The sequence below is a fragment of the Rattus norvegicus genome, chromosome 5 (genome assembly GCF_036323735.1).
Source record: "Rattus norvegicus strain BN/NHsdMcwi chromosome 5, GRCr8, whole genome shotgun sequence".
Classification (NCBI taxonomy): Eukaryota; Metazoa; Chordata; class Mammalia; order Rodentia; family Muridae; genus Rattus; species Rattus norvegicus.
The window spans coordinates 163,650,749-163,671,195 of NC_086023.1; the positions used below are offsets into that span (position 1 = coordinate 163,650,749).

Sequence of the window (20,447 nt, forward strand, 5' to 3'; positions counted from 1 at the left end):
GATGGGGCGGGCGAGCGCTGCCACGCACTGGGGCCCGCCCCGGGGGCGGTGCCCCGCACTCCTCCGCCCGCCTCCGGGTAGGGTCTTCCTGCTTAAGCTTGCGGGTCTTCCAGACCTGGGGCAGGTCACTGTGGCCCCTTAGTCCTGTTGCCGGACTGTCCATGCCCCATACACCTCCAAGTGGGCGATGAAGGCGAGGCCTTGATGTCTAGAAAAGGGTGCTTAACACCATGCACAGCGATGATGGGATCTGTAGAGCATTTCAGTGTCTCTTAGAGATTTCATTTTCTTTATGCGTTCCCCAAATTCCAGAGGTGAGCGGTTAAGCCTAGAGTGGACACAGTTGTTGACACCTCTGCAGACGCTGGAACTGTTAGGGAAAAAAAAAAAGAGTCTAGCCCCAGCTCCCAAAAGGGAATCACTTAATTCAACTTTCCGCCCCTTGAAAGGAAATCTGAAAATAGTCAAGGAAATTCTGGCTGCAGAGGTTAATTGTGGGATGGACGGGGGTGTAGATGGATGGGTGGGTAAGTGGATGGATGGATAGATGAATGGATGGATGGATGGATGGATGGATGGGTGGATGGATGGATGGGTAGGTGGGGTGGGTGGACGTGGATGAATAGCAGTTAAATGGATGGAGTGAAATTTTTCAATGCCATTCATTGACACTCAAAGTAAAAGCTGATCAAAGGTTTCTGGGGCAAGAGCTCCTGGTCCAGATGTCAGCCATGTACGTTCGCCTCTGAATAAAATCCGACAAGCCACGGAAGAGAGCTCAGACAGGGACCCTGGAACCTCTTTCCCACAGATTAGACTCTAGGGCAGGGTTGGGGGGGGGCTTGAAGGAATCAGGAAGTTGGGAAGAAGTGGACTTTCACAGAGGAAACACTATCTACAGAATGCTACTCGGGAAAAGCTGTCTCTTCAGTACGAGTCTTTGTCAAAGACAGACTACTCTCAGCCTTGTAGATAGGTAAAATCAGTGCTGGGTGGGGTAGGGTGGGGTGTGCCTAAATCCTAGCACTTGGGAAGTAGAAGAGCTCCATTGCCCAAAGCCGGCCAGAGTTGCACAGCCAGACCCGGTCAGGAAAGAGAGAAGGAAGGGGAGGGTCAGTCAAACTAGAATGCCTGCACTCAGGAGGTGTAGCAGGATCAGGAGTTTGGGACATGCTCAGCCATGCAGCTGGTGACTATATAGCTTGAGGCCAGTGTGGACTGAGTGAGACCCTAACAACACCCATTCACCTCCAACCAAAGAAAGGAAGTCACAGACAAACGTTGGCAAAGATTACTTCCAGGTTGTGGTATAAACCGGTGCATAACTTACACAGCATTTCTAGGTCATATTACTGTGGAGAATTCTTTTCTTATTTCTCTCTCTCTCTCTCTCTCTCTCTCTCTCTCTCTCTCTCTCTTTTGTTAAGAAAGATGTACAATATTTGTATAGTTTTAGAACTTGTGTCCTTTCTCGAAAATGAGAACCGGCTGGAAGACGGGAGTCCGCCTCATTGTGCAGAGGCTCACTCACACTCTCAGACTGTAGGGGGCCCAGGGCTCTCCAGCAGCAAGCTCGAAGTCACAAGACAAACCAGAGGAAGAGACCTCAGCAGAATGCAGAACATTGGCTTCCCAGCTGGGACTTAGGGCCAGGAGCTGCTGCAGCTGGAGACAGGACTTGGTGCCAAAGATCCACCAGCGTCTACCGGGTGTTTTAGACTCAGAAGGCCGAGGACTGAGATTTCCAAACCCCCAAAGGAGGAAATGCAAGTGTAAATGGGGGGTGGGGGGGGGAGAAGCAGCCAGCCTGTGTTGGCTGGCTCAGTTTTCAAAGCTCTTCTTCATGCTTGTAACTGTTTGCAAAAGGAGAAACTAAGGCTCGGAGAAGCATTATCTGCTTGGCATCACACACGTGACGTGGGGCCGCAGTAAGGAAGCATCAGACAGCTCCCAGCTAGAACTGCCTTTTTGCCAGAGTCCACGGAGACCCTCACCAGTGATATACCCCAGATAGAAGACATTCCTGGGCAGTCATCAGAGTCTAAATTAAAAGAGGGATGGGCTCTAGAAACTGCCTGAACCTTCAAGAGGAAGGGTTCACTCTTGTAAAGCCCGACTTTACACGCTTCTGGTATCTGTTTCCTGTTTGGTTCATCGAATTGCTAGAACTTGAACACCGTCCAAGATTCGTGTACGGCGGCCTGTTTCTTTAAGCAGGGGTGGTGGCTGCTGTCCAGATGTTGCTTCTCGAATTTCTAGTACGTGCTCCACGTGCTTTGGACTGTTAAAGGCGCAGGACTCCACTTTGCGCAGACGCCGGAGAGGCTTCCTCTTGTCATCCACTAAAAAGAGAGGCTGGAGAGATGGTTGGGCAGTTAAGAGACTGGCAGCACCACTTCCAGGGATCCCGCACCATCTTCTGACTTAGACATACAATATGCACATGGAGTTGTCTGTTCTCTCATTCCACCATGTAGGTCCTAGGTACAGAAGTCATCACACTTCCTGGCGAATGAATGCCTTTACCTACTGAGCCATCTTGCCATTAGATTTTTATTTTAATTTTGAGGTTCTGGGAAATCGCTTGTGCTCTGTTCTGAGCTAAAACTCTGCCAAAGGGGGGAGGGGAGTGTGATTTTTTTTTAAAGATTTATTCATTTATTATGTATAAGTACACTGGCTTCAGACACACCAGAAGAGGGCATCAGATCCCATTACAGATGGTTGTGAGCCACCATGTGGTTGCTGGGAATTGAACTCAGGACCTCTGGAAGACTAGTCGGGTGCTTTTTTTTTTTTTTTTTTTTTTTTTTTTTTTTTGGTTCTTTTTTTCGGAGCTGGGGACCGAACCCAGGGCCTTGCGCTTCCTAGGTAAGCGCTCTACCACTGAGCTAAATCCCCAGCCCCTCGGGTGCTCTTAACCGCTGAGCCATCTCTCCAGCCCGTGATTGTTTTGTTGTTTACTTTGAGATAAAGTCTCACTGTGTAGACAGGCCAGCCTTGAACTCACTAAAATCCATCTACCTCTGCCTCTTCAAAGAATCAGATTAAAGACATGTACACAATACCTGGCTAAAAATGTGCTATTGAGCTTTGGGGCATTTGTTTGTTTGTTTTTTTTCTTTGTTTAGTTTAGTTTTTCAAGACAGGGTTTCTCTGTGTAGCCCTGGTTGTCCTGGAACTCTGTAGACCAGACTGGCCTCCAACTCCGAGATCCACCTGCCCCTGTCTCTTAAGTGCTCGGACTAGAGGCATGTGCCACCACTGCCGGGCTCTTAGCATGGATTCTTGTGTGAAAATAAAAACGGGTAAAAGCTGGACATGTGCCTTTAATTCTAGCGACTGGGAATGCTGAGAAAGAATCTTTGGGGCCTAGGAATTGTTTGAAGTCCAGTCTGGACAATACAAGAGAGATCCTGTCTCAAAGATGAACAAAAAAATAAAGTAAAAGCAAAACAGGATGAGCATTCTTCCAATGCGACGCGGGCTCACAACTTCAGCAAACAACTTTCTGTCTGCTTACAGCCCACTAGAAACCACCTCAAGTGACCGTTTAATTGTCAACTGTGAATTTGCAACAGCCCATCTAGCTCTGGATTGCTCAGACTCCAAAATGGGAAACAATCGCCCGTTGTCTGCCTAGAATCCAAAGTGGAAACAACCACCCACTGTCTGCTCCAGGGCTCCAGTCGATTCCCAGGCCGCGCCGCCCCTCCCCCCCATATGGATGCTGTAGGTCATGTCAAAGTATGAGAAAAGTATGTTTCGTGTTATTGAATGAGTTAAAACTGTTATTGAATGAGTTAAAGATGGACCTTAAGAAAACTACTTGGTGTGTTTAAGAAACAGGCATTCCTGAGCTGGATTTATGTCCCACTCTGGTGTACTCAACAGCCAGGCAGGTTTGAAACGCTGCCGACAAAATATTTCCTTAGGACATCGTTTTTCAGTGGCTACCCTTCCTCCTCCTCTTCCTTCCCTCTACACTTCATTCCTCCCTGTCTCCTTTCCTTCTTTCCTTCCTTCCATTTACCTCTATGTCTTTTCTTCATTCAGTTAAAAATAGTTTACAGAAACAGTACGTTTTTATTTTTTAACTTTAGGGCTGTTGAAACCATCAGCAGCTAACGAGGCGCAGCTCTCGTTGGGTTTGGCTTGCTCTCTGATTTTCTTTTCTCTTTTTTCCACCAAGCCATTTGGATTCCTGCCCACATTTTGCCCCGCCCTGCCCCCGCCCGGCCACGCCCTCAAAGAAACTCCGCCCCTTCCCCAAATCCCGCCCTTGGCCGCTTTTCCACCTTGTCGCAAAAAAAAAAAACTCAGCGATGCTTTACGGCCGGCGGCGTTTGACGTCTAGGAGGCAACCAAGAAGAAGGAGGAAGCGGTGAAGGTGGCTGCTGGGGCGGCTACGGTGGGCTTTGAGGTGGGCGCGGCGACGCGGCCCGGGGAGTGAGCGGCGGCGGCCGGGCGGGAGGGCTGGGCGGCGGGCCCGATGTGGCTGCAGCAGCGCCTGAAGGGGCTGCCGGGGCTGCTGTCGAGCAGCTGGGCCCGCCGCCTCCTCTGCCTGCTCGGCCTCCTGCTGCTGCTCTTGTGGTTCGCGAGCTCCGGGGCGCGGCGGGCGGCGGGTGGCCTGCACCTGCCGTCCTGGGCCCGCAGCGAGCCGGGCGCCGCCGAGCCGTCCGCCTGCCTGGAAGCGGCCACCCGCGCGTGGCGCGGCCTGCGTGATCGCGGCGAGGCGGTGCCGCTGGGCCCCGGGGTGCCAGCTCTGGTGGCCAACGGCTTTCTGGCTCTGGACGCTGCCAACAACCGGCTGTGGGTGACGCCCGGAGAGCGGGAGCCTGCCGTGACGCCGGACTTCGTGCCCTTCGTGCAACTACGCCCGCTGAATGTGGTGGCTGAGGCTGGAGAGGCGGTGCTGCTGCTGCGGGAGGGCCTGCTGCGCCGAGTGCGCTGCCTGCAGCTGGGAACCCCGGGCTCAGGCCCTGCCGCTGGTGTCCCCGGGCCCGCCTCAGCCTCCGGGCTGTCCACGGGTTCAGGCCGTGACTGCGTGCTACTGCAGGAGGACTTCCTGGCGCACCGAGGCCGACCCCACGTCTATCTGCAGCGCATCCAGCTCAACAATCCCACGGAGCGCGTGGCCGCGTTCCAGACTGTGGGGCCCACCTCGGGCCCAGTCCCCAAGTCCTTCACCAGCACTCTGGAGAAGGTTGGAGATCACCAGTTTCTCCTATACTCGGGCCGGTCCACACCCCTTCCATCAGGGCTGGTGCACTTGGTAGTGGTGACCTCTAAGAAGTTAGTGAACAGGCTCCAGGTGGCTCCCAAGACACAGATGGACGAGACGGTGCTGTGGGTGGTGCATGTCTCTGCTCCCATCCACCCCCAGGTGCTCAAAAGCAAAGGAACCAAGGAGCTCAAGGCACTGCAGGACTTAGCAAGGAAGGAAATGCTGGAGCTGTTGGAAATGCCCGCCTCGGAGCTGCTTCAGGACCACCAGTACCTCTGGGCCCAGCTTTTCAGTCCGGGTGAGGCCTTGGTGTGGGCTTGGTACACAGTCACCACTTGGCACCAGTGTGCATAGGGTCCACTTTAGAGATGTCCCCCATGCTCGGAGGTGGTCACACAGAGGATTGCAACTTGGCCTTGATATTCAAGGGTTGACTCTTCTTAACCACTTTGAAGCTATATGGTCTTGGCTCTGTGGTCTTAGCCTTTTAAGCCTTCACAGTAAGTTTTATAGGGTTTTAATGAAGATTTGAGTGTAAACATTCAGTTTTATTGTCTGTTCTTGGCCTTGGGCCTAACCTGAGCAGGTGGAGGGTTTTGTTTGTAAAGAATAAACCATCAGGGAGGTGCACAGACACTCTGACACTCTAGTTTGGCCGCACAACATGCTTCAGCTTCTGACACTTGAGACTGAGATTCCTTCCTCTTGCCGTCGTGGCTGCAGCTCTTGTGCCGGAATGCAGGAGGGTTCTTCCAGTGGGTTGGAATGTGCAGGCCGAACGAAAACTTTCTTTAAAAAACAAACAAACAAACAAAAACCCAAAAACTTTTATTTACTCTTTGGGAACGGAAACCTTCCCTGTCAACTGTTTAAGAAAAGAAAGGCAATGCACAGCACTGAGTTTTGGTTTTCAGGGTTACAGTTGCCAGCACTCCTGTGTGGTTGTGCAGATAGAGTTTAGTTCATTCAAGAGGTATCTATCTGTTCATCAAGTGCATTTGCTGGTGGACAAGTGGACAGACGAGTCCTTGTCCATGCAATGCTTCCTTTAGCCTGGTTTGGGGGGAGACAGGAACATGAACATTTTAAAAGTGAGACAACTTTGCTGTGAAGAAGACTGAACTGTGGAGCACTGGTGAGGTATGGGGTGCGAGGGCCACCCCTCTGCTCCCTGGATGTCGAGCCACTTAGAAGCAGCCTGTCATGTGACCAGGAAGAGGGCATTCAAGCCTGGAGACTGTCCTAAGGAAGTTAAGCCTGGTGATGAGCAGGAAAAGGGTGGTATGAACTTGAAGCCTTGAGAAAGGACAAGGAGTTTTATCCTGAGATGGGAAAATGGCACAGTATAAGTATAGACTAAGGAGGCAGTAGGTACACAGACAGGATAAGAGGTTCCTGGGGAGCCCAAGGGAAGGAGGAGACATCCCAGTTGTGACATGGACGTAGAAGTGGTGGGTCTTGGTATATTTTTGGAGGAAGGACTCTTGGGCCGTGGTTTGACTGTGGGAAGTGAGACTGGGAGGGCAGCTCCCTGATTTGGGGTTGTGAACAGTTTACACTAGGTCAGTTGTGCCTGTCAGATACCCAGGTGGAGATGCTAAGGGGTGTGGTTAGCCCCTTGAATCTAGAATCATTTAAATAGGAGGCTTCGTCCTTTAAAGCACAGTACTGAACCAGGTTAGGTTCTATAATCTAGCATTCCAAGAGAGTGAGGCCGAAGGATGACTGAGTTCAAGGCCAGCCTGTGCTACATAGAGAGCCTGCCTCCAAGAAGAAGAAAAAAATTGAATAAAATCAAATATTAAGATAGCTATATGGGGACTGGAGAAATAGTTCAGTGGACAAGAGCACTTGCTGCTCGTCCATGGAATCTGAGTTTAATTCCCAACACCCACATGGTGTCTCACAATGTACTGTAACTCCAGATTCAAGGGATCAAAGTCCAAGAGACTTGTATGTAAACGCTGCATAGACACACATGCATATGTACACACATAAGGTAATGTTTAAGCTGTAGTTGTTAGAGTGATAGAACCAGCCAGAATTGGCTATGACACAAATGACATCTGATTGGGAGTTCTAGACCATAGGATTCACACCAAGTGCTGACTAAGTGTATGGTGGCTTGGCTCTGGCAAGAGGTCCCATACCTCCGTTAGATGTCCTGTTGGTTAACTTTTCATCACTGCGACAAAAGCAGTCTGCGAAGAAAGTTTATTTTGGCTTACAGTTCAAAGAGGTGCAACTCATCATGGGGGGAAAGACATAGTAGCAGAAGTAGGAGGTAGCTGGCCACACAACATCTGCAAGTCAGGAAGTAGGGAGAAATGGATGCTGGTACCCAGCTACAGTTGTGGATGGAACCCAGTCCCTGGTATAGGACCACCAACATTTAAGGTGGATCTCCTCACATCAGTCTAAGGTAGAAAATCTTACATAGACATGTCCAGAGGTGTGTTTGTGTGATGATTTAATCCCTACCACATTGAGTCAAGATTGGCCATCTCAGGAAGTAAAGATTGCTCCATCATACCCAGGGCACCAAACCGCTATCTTTTATTACTGACCAAAAGCTCTGCCTTCTTTAGCCCTCACCTTTGTTCCATCTCCTCTGCCTCCAGCCAGGCCTTCCTACCTAATGCACAGCTTCTCTGGTGTTACAGGTGTGGAGATGAAGAGAATCACGGATGCTCACACTCCGTCTGGCCTGACCGTGAACCTAACGCTGTACTACATGCTTTCCTGCTCACCAGCCCCACTGCTTAGCCCCTCTCTGAGCCACAGGGAACGCGACCAGATGGAGGCAACGCTCAACTACGAAGACCACTGCTTCAGTGGCCATGCCACCATGCACGCCGAGAACCTGTGGCCAGGCCAGCTCTCCTCAGTGCAGCAGATCCTGCAGCTGGCTGACCTATGGAAGTTGACCCTCCAGAAGCGCGGCTGCAAGGGGCTGGTGAAGGTCGGAGCTCCAGGCATCCTGCAAGGCATGGTGCTCAGTTTTGGCGGGCTACAGTTCACAGAAAACCACCTGCAGTTCCAGGCCGACCCTGAGGTGCTCCATAACAGCTACGCACTCCACGGCATCCGCTACAAGAATGACCACATCAGCCTGGCTGTCCTGGCGGATGCTGAGGGCAAGCCCTACCTGCATGTGTCTTTGGAGTCCCGGGGCCAACCTGTCAAGATCTATGCCTGTGAGGCAGGCTGCCTCCATGACCCCGTGGAGCTGACCTCAGAGCCTGGGGGCCACACGTTCTCTGTCATGGTGACACAGCCCATCACACCACTGTTGTACATCTCCACCGACCTCACACATCTGCAGGACCTGCGGCACACGCTGCACCTTAAGGCCATCCTGGCCCATGATGAGCACATGGCCCAGCAGGATCCTGGCCTGCCCTTCCTCTTCTGGTTCAGTGTGGCCTCCCTCATCACCCTTTTCCACCTCTTCCTCTTTAAACTCATCTATAATGAGTATTGTGGGCCTGGAGCTAAGCCTCTCTTCAGGAGCAAGGTAGGTTACCTCAACTCCTAAAGCCCCAAGCCGTTTGTCCAAAGCGGGTAGCCTTGGCAGGGGACAGTCAAGGCAGGAATGAGAAACCCTCCAAGCCAGTGCCACAGCTCTCAGTGTCATTTTCCATTATATCAGTATCAAATATCAGTATCAGCTGTCTATTGACCGCACACTGGTTGTGGTGCACTCCTGTTATCCCAGCATTGATACTGAAGCAGGAAGGTTGTGAGCTATATATCAAACCCTGCCCTTGGAGGTCAGGCCATCAGTATGTTTGGGCGGTAGTTAATTCTGTCAGCCTACCACAGTAGGAGAGCCTGGTCTTCCCTGGCCCTCCCCTCTTCCTCTTCCTAAGCCTTGGCTGCTGCAGAAAGGTAGACCAGACAGTAAACCTGTGCCCCAGCATTTAGGAAGCCCTGATCCCATGCAGGAGATGGGCCCTGTCCCTTCCACCAAGAAGCTCTGTGGCATTTGGTTTCTGGTTCAAGGCCAGGCTTTCAGGGAAAGCAGTCCTTGGCCCCCAGGAGCAGGCAGCAGACGGAGGCAGGTCTGAGTTCCTCACGATGGGGGAACCAGTGGAGACTTGGGTCGGAAAGCAGTGTGGAGAAGGCCTTCCAAGTAGCCAGCTTTTGGCCAGCTATATAGAAAAGGTGGGTCCTGCAGCTGCTGGAGCCAGGAGGCTCTTCCCCCTACTGGCCACTGCCCTCCTGCCCTTGCTCTTGCTTTGGCATATATGTTCTTATATGTCCAGCATACAATTGGGAAGACAGCTCAAACTGCCTCCCTGAGGAACTGCCCATGCCCCTCACTGCAGTGCCAGAGAGAGCCCCAGCCAACATGCCACATCAACCCAAGGCCCTGGGCCAGGAGCTGCCTGTTTGGCTAGTTCTAAGACATTATCCCTGTGGTCTGGTTCCCTGCCAGTGTGTACATTTGTCTGTTTTGAGATGGCCTCATGTATCCTAGGCTGGCCATGAACTTGCTATGTAGTAGAGGCTGCTATGAACTCTGATCTTCTTGCCTCTACTTCCCAGATGCTGGGATCATGGGGGGTGTTCACCACCGTGTATGGCTCCCCTCCCTCCCCGAAGCTTTCTGCAGCTTGGCTGTGGTTGGTGGTAAGCAGTGCTCTCTTGTCTCATTGAACAGGAAGATCCCAGTGTCTGAGTGAACCTCGAGTCCTGCTCTCGGCCACCGTTTGCACAAGACACCCAGCACTGAGCATCCTGCTGCCGCATGAACAGGGAGCCTTTGGAAGCACCAACCCTTTGTGCCTTGTGGGGGACAGTGACTCAGGAGCGCTTGTGGGTACAAGAGTTTGCACTGGAGGGGAGGGAGGGCCGAGGACTTGTGTAAGTTTTCCAGTCAATAAAACAAACCCTTAGGGAGAATACTTGAAGTTGAGCGCACCCCTCCACTTCCCCCGTTTCTTCTATCCCAGGAATAGATCCTCTTTAAAGACTTGTTTAGGAAAAATTGTGTTCCTAATTTAATGTGTTCTTTCTCGAATGGATTTCTAATTTATTTTTGTTGAAGTTTTGCTGGGTGGCTTTTCTTCCACCTTAATCAGGACTGTTGGTGACAGCAACTGATCCCTGCCACCTCATTGTCACCCAGAGGCCCCACACAGTCTGTAGGCTGGGCCTGTGGCCACCCTGCCTGGGGAAGGCGTGGCTCCCTGCCCTCTGCTGGTTTGCACATTGCCTCTGTATTACTTTGAGCCAGGGGGGTCTGTGTTTTTGAACTTTGGGTCCCTGGGAGAGGTGTTTGACTTTCTAGTGATGATGGTTGTTGGGTTTTGAAATACCAAAGCTTTTTTGTTCTTTTTTAAATAAATATCTTTCAAACTTCCGGGACTAGTTTGTTTGTGGTTAAGCCCTTGGGCACACTCAGCACATTCTCCTGTCACTAGAGTTTCGGGGTGGTCTCCAGTGGTGCTCTCTGCCTCAGCGTGCTGCTTTGTCTTGTGGAGGTCACTGTGCTGCTTCAGGGCCTGGAACATCTCCCCTACTCTGCTGCAGGCACCTCCTCCCTTAGCTGCCCCAAGGGCTCTGAACCCTGCAGCCCTGGATTTTTCTAGTAGAGGGTAGAGGCAGCAGGCAGTGACGGCCTTTGCTCATGGGAGGAGAGGGAACTGTCTACTTCAGGGCTCTGAAAGGGACTGAATGGGAATAACAACCCCCTACTGGGGCTGTCACCCGTAGAGTCTGGTGTCCTTCCTGCCCCCCACTCCTACCCTGGGGTTCCCTGACTTTGACTCACCAGGAAGCCTGACCTGATTTCCAAGGATTTGTGTGTCTGCCACCACAGGTGTTCAAGAGTAGACAAGGGGATAGGGCTGTGTTCTAGGCAGCCCTGGTTCTTACTGCTTTAGTCCACAGCACTGGCTGTGTCATGTCAGGAGCCATCTAGGGAAGGCTAAGGCTACCAGGTGGCCTTCCTGGAGGTGGCCCACCTTGTTGCATAGACTAAGATGGGTGAGCTCTGGGAAGCAAGGCCTCAAGAGACTTCATCCCAGGACTGCTTCTTGCTATTGATATACCTTTGCTGTCACTAGTAAATTAATATAACAATTCCTAATAGCATTTTCCACCCTATTGGACAAATTTTCTGCAGATCAACAGAGATATACTGTCTTGTAGTGATGCTATGTAGATAAACGATATCTTAGTTCCTAATACTGATACTGTAGAATTCCTAAGTTTACACTGGTAATTATTGAACCCTTTATAGAAAGGGCCACAATTGCTGGGAAGATGGTCTCAGTGGTTAAGAGCAGCGGCTGCACTTCTAAAGGTCCTGAGTTCAATTCCCAGCAACCACATGTTGGCTTACAACCATCTGTTATGGGATCTGAGTCTTCTGGTGCGTCTGAAGACAGCTACTTATATACATACATAAATAAATAAATCTTTTTTAAAAAGGGGGCTGCAATTAAGGTTCTGCAAGTCTTTTTGAGTCACAGGCTAATTGTACTAGAAAGCAGACATGTTAAGGATTTACAATCAAAATTCCTTTCTGGGCTGGTTGTAAAACCATTATTTGGTAACTAAAGGTAGTAAAGGGGAATAAATTGTTGTAGGTGCAAGGACAGAAGATAGACTATTGACTGGATTTCTCCATACAAAACTTCAGTACTAATTACATACTAGGCAGATGATTTGCCAACTTAGACCTAAGAATTATAGTTTTAAACTCAATGAACCTGTGGAGCAAGTGGCAGATAATGAATGTTTAGTTAGATATCTAGTCTTAGTGGAAACACAGATAAATATCCCTGTTGTTACTTCTCGTTCAATTTATGATTCGAGTTTATGTTTGAACTTGAGAACTTTTGAAAAAGAGGCTTGGAATACCATGTGATCTATTCCCTTAAGAAGAAAGCACAATTGTGAATGATGACATTGAGTAAGCAGAAGGAGAACAGAAGAGAGGCATGCAAAAGAGACAGCAGAATATGGTAGAGCTGAGGAGAAAGAAAAGAGACAAGAGAAGAGGTTAACAGCTGAGGAGAAAGAGGCAAGCCAGGATAGAACACAGCCGAGAAGAAGCTGCAGAGAGAGCAGACGGCAGCAGGCAGGCTTCTCCTTACCAAAAAAGGACGAAGCCTGTTCCTCACATTCCTGGGTTTCTTCATTTGGCAAGAGAAAGGTAGAAGCTTTTTCTTTCTCTATGCAAAGGTTGGAGCTTAGTTTTCACCCAGAATGACTGAGTCCTTTCTCTGCTGCCACTTGGGCTTCTGCCCCACCCACCAAATATACACATATGTAAATATAGGTGTGTCTGTGTAATATATACATATGTAAGTATAGGTGTGTCTGTGTAATATACACATATGTAAGTATAGGTGTGTCTGTGTAATATATACATATGTAAGTATAGGTGTGTTAAGAGTTAAGTTTTCTAGAGCTTAAGGAAGCACAAAACAGCAATGATGAGTTGAGTTTTTAGCACAGAATAGTAAGAAGGAATTAAAAAGCCAGATCAGTCTTTGGGCCTGCGTCGACACTGTGTCCTGTTTCAACCCATTTCCAGGCCAGTGTGTGTGTGTGTGTGTGTGTGTGTGTGTGTGTGTGTGTGTGTGTGTGTGTGTGTGTGTGTGTGTGTGAGAGAGAGAGAGAGAGAGAGAGAGAGAGAGAGAGAGAGAGAGAGAGATGACTATAGACCAGCTTGCTTCTTCCAGAAGGTAGGGAATGCTCAGTAAGGGTGTCATTTATAGTGTGACAAATCCTGCAGTTCTATTGAACTGAAAGCTGCTAGTAGCTAGGTATAGTATGCGGGCCTGGCAGTGGCAGGAAACCCAGGAGCTCAAAAGTATTCCTGATATAATGAGGTTAAAGCCTGCAAACTTGGTGGCCTGCATTCAGCCCCACAGTGGAAGGAGAGAACCAATTCCCAAAGGTTACCCTCTGATCCCCAAGGATATACTGTGGCCCATTCAAACCATCACACACTTGTAATACACACTACAGACCTTAAATTGGCCTCAGATTAAACCGGCACCTCTAAATTACAGCTTTCACTTGCATGCCAGGTATGGTAGCGTTTACCTGCAACTGCAGCACCCTGAGGATGCAGATGCAGGAGATTGAAGCAAGGTTGAAGCCAGTCTCTGCCACATAACAAGTGCTAGGAAGTACCAGGCCGCCAGGGCTACAGAGCAAGACACTGTGTCAATGGCCTCACACCCAAAGCCCTTCACGAACTGTCAGGTATTTTATATCAAGGTGGCTTCGTGTGGGAAGAGGTTGCTGGGAGGTTAAGATCTCAAACGCAGGTCAGATTTGATAGTGCACACCTCTAGTCCTAGCACTCAGTGACAAGGAGTGTGGACAGTAGTTCAAGACCAGCATGGGTTATGTAGCAAGAGGGTCTTAAAACCCAATTGCAGCGCTTACCTAGGAAGCGCAAGGCCCTGGGTTCGGTCCCCAGCTCCGAAAAAAAAAAAAAAAAGAACCAAAAAAAAAAAAAAAAAACCCAATTGCAACCTAGTCTACATATTGAGTTCCAGGACAGCCAGGACTACATACAAAGACCTGTTTCAAACAACAGCAAAGCCTCAATTAGCCAGGGGTGGCAGGACAGGGAGTGGAGAATGCCTTTGATCCCAGGACTTGAGAGGCAGAGGTAGACAGATCAACCTGGTCTACAGAGAGAATTCTAAGACAGCCAGGACTATACAGAGAAATCCTGTTTCTAGGGTGGGTTCGGGAAGTGAGAGGTGGGGGAGAAGACAAACCAATGCCATAATTGTCTAGATAAGGATTTGGGCCTCAGACACTAGAAACGAAGTCTCTCCTCCCCACAGCACCCTCAGTGACGTTGGTAGAATGATTAGCATATTATCTGCAGTGTACCCTCAAACTGCCACCAAGGGAGCCACCCCTCTGAAGGGTCTCTGGGATTGGGTTTATTAGTGTATTGGTGGTTTTGGGGTTGAAGGTGTTTATATGTGTAGGTACATGCAGAGATCAAAAGAGGCATTGGCTGTCCTCTCCCTCACTCTTTGCCTGTTCCTCTCAGGCACTGTCTCTTCCCAACCCCGGGAACTTGCATCACATGGAAATTAGAAGCCAGCAAGCCCCTGTCTCCACCCTCAGAGCTGGGGTTATCTGTGGCTTCCTTGGATGTGCTGTTTGCTGGGATCTGAAATCCAGTCCTCACTAGCTGCGAAGCAAGTGTTTAACCACTGAGCTGTCTCTCCAGTCCATCTGCCTCCCCATCTTGTGTTGTTGCAAAAATAAAAAAAAAAAAAAGTATTGTTATCTTTTACCCTGCTAGGTCCAGCACTGCGGTGCCTCAAGATATCTGCTAGATATCTTAAGTCTCAGTCAGCAAAGCCTCTCACCCGCTCTGCTCCATCCCATATCACACTGCTGAAGGCCTCTCTCTGAGCCTGGCAGCAATCTCTACCTATCTAGTTCCCAAGGCAGGTTTCCATGCCAGAAACACACATCCCAACTCCGAGGTGATCCAGACCAGCCGTCCCACACTCCATTACGCTTAAATCTACACATGAAAGAACACACAACACAATAACCTTTGACTCAATTAATAAGATATAATTGCCCACCTAAACATACAAAGCCCTGTACACATCCATCCCTTAAGAACATTAATAACAACCTGTAAATACACAGAGTGGAATCTTAAGGTCAACTGCCATGGCTTCTCTCTCTCCCTCCTCTCTCTTTCTCCTTTCTGTTCCAGTCTCCTCCTCCCTCAAACTTCTCTCCCGCCCATCCTTCCTTCTCATCCAATGATAGGCCTCCTTCTATCCTGTACCTGCCTCACCTGTATTTTACAAATTCAATGGGGAGAAGGTTCTGGTGAGGTCGCCTGAGTCCTGAGTACGTGAGTAGGCAGCTGTCCTTGAGGCAGCAGAATAAGCATCAAAATACAGATAACTCCAGGGCAAACCACAACAATCTTGTCGAGATTGCTGAGATTCTAGACTGCATGTTCTTTATGGGGTTCTGGGGATCAGAACTCAAATGTCACACTTACCTGGCACCCACTGACCCATCTCCTTTAGACTCTTTTTCTTCCTTCCTTCCTTTTTTTAAAAAGTATGTTTCATGTGTCTCAAACCTGGCCTTGAATTTGGTACGTAGCCGAGGATGGTTTTGAACTTATAATCCTCCTGGTCCTACCTTTCAAGTGCTGAGTTCATAGGCATATGCCACTAGGCCTAGCTTGACTTGCGATTTTAAACATTTTTTTATTATTTTAAATTACACCTATATATACCTGCCAGTGTGTGGATATATGCATGTAAGAACAAGTGTTCTCGGAGACCAGAGGCGCCTGAGTCCCTGGAGCTGAAGTTACTACAATCATAACTCAACTCATGTAGGTGCTGGGAATCAAACCTGGGTCTTCTGCAGAAGCAGCAGGTGCATTCAACTGCTGAGCCACCTCCCCAGACGACCGGTCCCAGGGCCAGGACAGGAGAGATGGTAACCACCCCACCCCCACCCTCATCTCGATCACTAAAACAGTTTTAGACAATCTTTTTTTAAAAAGGTTTATTCATTTATTATATATATATATAAGTACACTGTCGCTGTCTTCAGATACACCAGAAGAGGGCATCGGATCTCTTTACAGATGGTTGTGAGCCACCATGTGGTTCCTGGGAATTGAACTCAGGACCTCTGGAAGAGCAGTCAGGTGCTCTTAACCGCTGAGCCATCTCTCCAGCCCAGTTTTAGGCAATCTTCATAGTTCCCTCCAAAGCCAAAGGAGGACAACCCCATCCCCAATGTCCCCAATCCCACCTGGGAAAGACTGAGACCAAAGGAAAAAGAGAGTGACTTGCTAAAGGTCACGGAGAGGCAAGAAAGCCTGCCAGGGCTGGAAGACAGGCACTCTCCCTAGCAGGCTCATGTTAATGATTGTCCTGTTCTTCATGAGGAGCTCTATAAACCCTGAGTGCTGCATGCCTCAGGGGCCACAGGGACCAACTTGACCACTGGGGAGAGGGGATAGCAAACAGGACTGGCAAGCCACTGGGAAAGGAGGCTGTGGCTTCTGGAATGAAACCTGAGGTCACTAGGCTGCATTCCCTTGGAGCTGTGTGGGAGGGCAGTGGGCTGGTGGAGTGGGACACGGATTAGGTGACCTCACATGTGACCTCTTACACTCTATACAACCCCCAAGCCCTATAAAATGCGCCTAGTAGCATCTCCCTGCTTCATAAGACAGTCGGGAAGTGCTGCTAAATAAGCGACTGTGGAAGAACGGGTGTGCTCTGATGAATGTCCAGACAGTCGGGGGATTGTTGTTACATACCATGGGGGTGAAAGACCCCCAGAGCAGGGAGGCCCTCACTCAAGTCTCAGGATGACATGACCTGCCAAGAACTCGCATAAGACAGTCCTTGCTGTAATCACATGAGGTTTATAGATAGGAACCAGTGCACTGGGGTCGAGACTCGTATCCCACGCAGGGGCAGAGGAGTTCAACCATGAACTCAATTTCGGGACTCATTTTATAGAGAAAACCACTCAGGTAGGAAGCAGTAGGCACGTAACAATTCCATTGGCTCATTCAAATTGGCACACTCTATAACACAAGTTTAGTCAACTTATCTAAGTAAACCATTTCCCTGCTCTTGTCTTTCTCAGAATTACTGAACCAGCCCTGATCCAGGCCAGATGGACTTGTGGTTAGCCTATTTCTTGGAACAGGAGGCTATGTCCCCAGGCTGGGTACGAGTAGGTCTCTGAGTGCCTGTAGTGGAGTTAACTAAAAATTTTTTATTCTTACAGGGGCAGGCCAGCACTTCTTTACTCGAAGTCCAAGGATGGAACTCAGGGGTTCTGTGAACCCGGGTCCGAAACCCATCTTTCATTGTATTAATTTTTTTCTTTTTTTCTTTCGAAGCTGGGGACCCAACCCAGGGCCTTGCGCTTGCTAGGCAAGTGCTCAACCACTGAGCTAAATCCCCAACCCCTCGTTGTATTAATTAACTTCGAGCTGAAAACTGACATTTCCCCCCACTGTTTGTGCTTTGTTATTCTTTTTACTTCTGATATTACAGGATCCCCTGTGTACTGAATCGGCTTCAAACACACGAGCAAAGGGTGAGCTTGACATAAGCAATGATTTATTTAACGCGTATGTGTGAGTGTACGTTTGAGCGCCACAGGCATGCACAGGCCACAAGAGGGCACTAGGTCTCCTGGAACTGGAGCTAAAAGGCAGTTATAGTCAGCACAGGGCTCTGTCCAAAGGAAAGCAAGAAGTCCAAATGTTTCTTGCATGCTAGGCAAGCCCTCTGCTGACAGAGCTACGTCCCCAGCCATCAATGGGATTTTTTTTTCTCCTTTTCTTTTTCTTTCTCCCCTTCCATGGTGGTTTGAATGAGAATGCCTCCAGGGGCTCAGATGTTTGGAGACTGTCTGGTTGGTGACGTGGTTTGGTCATTGGGGGGAGGGCGATCCTTGAGGGCTTAAAGCTTCACCCCAACCCTCATTCATGCTTTGCTTGCAGTTTGAGGTGAGTGCCTCAGCTGCTACTCCAGCAATCACTGCTTGCTGTCGTGATTCCTTGGCATGGCAGAACTGTTTTTGAGGGTGGGGGGGTGTTCTGAGACAGGGTCTCTCTGTGTAACCCTTACTGTCCTAGACTGGCTTTGTAGACCAGGCCGGCTTCAAACTCATAAGAGATCCACCTGCCTCTGCTTCCAAGTACTGGGATTAAAGGCGTGCACAACTATGTCCAGCCTCCATAACAGATTTTTTAAAAAATATTATTTATTTATTTTTATTTATATGATTACGCTGTCGCTGTCTTCAGACAAACCAGAAGAGGGCATTGGATCCTGTTACAGATGGTTGCTGGGAATTGAACTCAGGACCTCTGAAAGAGCAGCCAGTGTTCTTAACTGCTGAGCCATCTCTCAACTGTCATTATGACCCCTGAAGAACCTCAGGATCTCCACTTGCAGGAGTAGATAGCATGGAATTCCTCTTCTCCAGTAGCAAAGAAACTAGGAAAGCATTTTGGCTCCTTGAGAGCAGACACTGGTGTGCTGCAGGTGACCAATCTAAGCCCAAACTCTATCCCTTCCAGGGCACCCAGTGATTGGTCAGCAAGTCGGGATAGGTGGCCAGGGAAGCCCAGGAGGGAGGGCTAGGAGCTGACACTATGAAACAAACTGAACTCAACTGTGAGCCCTGAACAGTTATTTTTATAGAAGGAAAGCGATTTTACTGACAGTGGAGAGAAACAAGGAGATAAGGAGATGTGGAGACTAGAGAGCTCACATCAGAGTTGAGAGAGCTGAGAGCATAGAGGAAAGGACCAGATGGACACTCCTGGGTCCTCGATACAGTGGTCTTGTAGTTACTGGGGAGGAAGGAGATACCTCAACCCCAGCGCACTATGCCTCACAGTTCTCCTCTCTTCCATGGCTGTTAGCTAGCTCTGTTCCCTCATGAGGTCCTGCCAGAGGTGAGCCATTGCAGTGACACTTGCCAGAACTCAGTAGCTGGTTCTCGATGGAAAGGCAAGGGGTCTGGGAGAAAAGAGACAGTTTTCCAGAAACAGTTGAGGGTAAAAGTGAGGAATTCTGAAATGTAGTGAGGGTGGGAAGGGATCAATTGCTTTAAAAATAATACAGTGGGTTTGAGAGTCTGAGCATAAGACCTGGGGATGCACACCCCAGGGCCATCGTGCAGGGCCAGAGTAGTGGCATCGACTTTGAATCCAGGGCTTGGGAGGTAGTAGCAGGAAGATCTGGGAATCAGAGATCAGCTCAGTAAAACAAAAGACAAAAACCAAACAAAACAGTCATTGGTGTCTACTCAAAGAAGTGTCCAGAATGCAAAAAAAAGACAGTTTCCTGGGAGAGAAGGCAGTATTTGAACATACAAATACAAAGGCTGAGGCCCATTGAGCCACTGAAACAAATCCTTCGAAGAGGACGTGATTCTCCCAGAGCTGAGCACCATTGCAAACAACGATTTTTTTCAGCACCACGGACAGGGCTGTTCTCCCATCCAGAGCATCCCCCAAATTGTCCTCATCTGGAGCATGCGGGGCATGTCCTACCAATGAGCCACACTCTTGGCCTCAGCCACTGTACATACATGAACTATGTTAGGCTCATAAGCCAGACTATCAAGATGAGTCCGTGGCTGCGCACGCTGTCATGCAGCTCCCAGAGAGAAGCATCTCAAAGGCTCTTGGATTGTCTGTGGCCCTGGGTCATTCTGACTTCTGTTTCTATGCAGGATGGGGATTATTAAGTGCCCAGTAAGGTTCATTCCTTGATTCCAGAAACACATCCCTAATGTTGACTCCATTATGACCCCTGAAGCACCTCAGGATCTCCACTTGCAGGAGTAGATAGCATGGGCTTCCTCTTCTCCAATGGCAAAGAAACTAGGAAAATATTTTGGCTCCTTGACAGCAGGCACTCCTGTGTCCAAAGGACGGCCTGGTGTGCTGTAGGTGACCAGTCTAAAGTCCACACTTTATCCCTTCCAGGGCACCCAGTGATTGGTCAGCAAGTCAGGATAGGTGGCCAGGGAAGTTCAGGAGGGAGAGCTAGGAGCTGCCACTATGAAGCAAACTGAAGGTGGAGAGGTGTAGAAGCTGCCTTTGACATTGATGAAGAGAAGCAAGCATATGCACATTAAAGTCAGACACATCCTAATCCTGGGCTGTGGGCAGGAAGGGGTGGTCCTATTTCTGGACACCACAGTTCTAGTAAGACTCCCAGTTCAAGGTGGCTTAAGCAGAATAGAGGATGTTTTTGCTCCTGCTCCTAAAAAATGCTATGCAACTCCAGGCATGGCTGGATCCAAGGTTTCAGATGCTGTCCTTGGGAGTCCTTTCTCCTCTCCATCTTAGAGATACTCTTCCATTTTACTGCTTTCTCCACACCAGAAGAGAACGGCTTCCAGAGAGTCTTTGACCCCACAGATTGCAGAAGTAAGAAAACATATTGCCATGGTGTAGAGAGGGCCACACATTTAAATCACAGACACAGGAGCAGGGCTGCAGGGGTGGGCTCCTTATTTTATGGATAATAGTGTGTGTGTGTGTGTGTGTGTGTGTGTGTGTGTGTGTGTGTGTGTGTGTGTGTGTGTGTGTGTGTTTTGAGATGGAGTTTCTCTGTGTGTCCTGGAGGTTGTCCTGGAACTCACTTCATAGACCAGGCTGACCTCGAACTCACAGAGATCTGTAGGC

The 20,447-nt window shown here is 49.3% G+C and overlaps 1 protein-coding gene across 2 annotated transcripts; it reads left to right on the top strand.

Annotated features, from left to right (window-relative positions):
- Nucleotides 1–4,333: 4,333 nt before the first annotated feature.
- On the top strand, nt 4,334–10,598 carry 2510039O18Rikl (RIKEN cDNA 2510039O18 gene like). Of its 2 annotated transcripts, none has more exons than XM_063287823.1 (3): nt 4,334–5,525; nt 7,891–8,744; nt 9,233–9,865. In XM_063287823.1, the coding sequence occupies exons 1-3, from the start codon at nt 4,493–4,495 to the stop codon at nt 9,530–9,532; spliced, it is 2,187 nt and encodes a 728-aa protein (XP_063143893.1). In that variant the 5' UTR covers nt 4,334–4,492; the 3' UTR covers nt 9,533–9,865. The 2 variants fall into 2 exon arrangements, with proteins under 2 accessions (XP_063143893.1, NP_001129253.1); NM_001135781.1 differs by lacking the exon at nt 9,233–9,865 and adding an exon at nt 9,894–10,598 and having other exon boundaries at nt 4,358–5,525.
- Nucleotides 10,599–20,447: the final 9,849 nt, after the last annotated feature.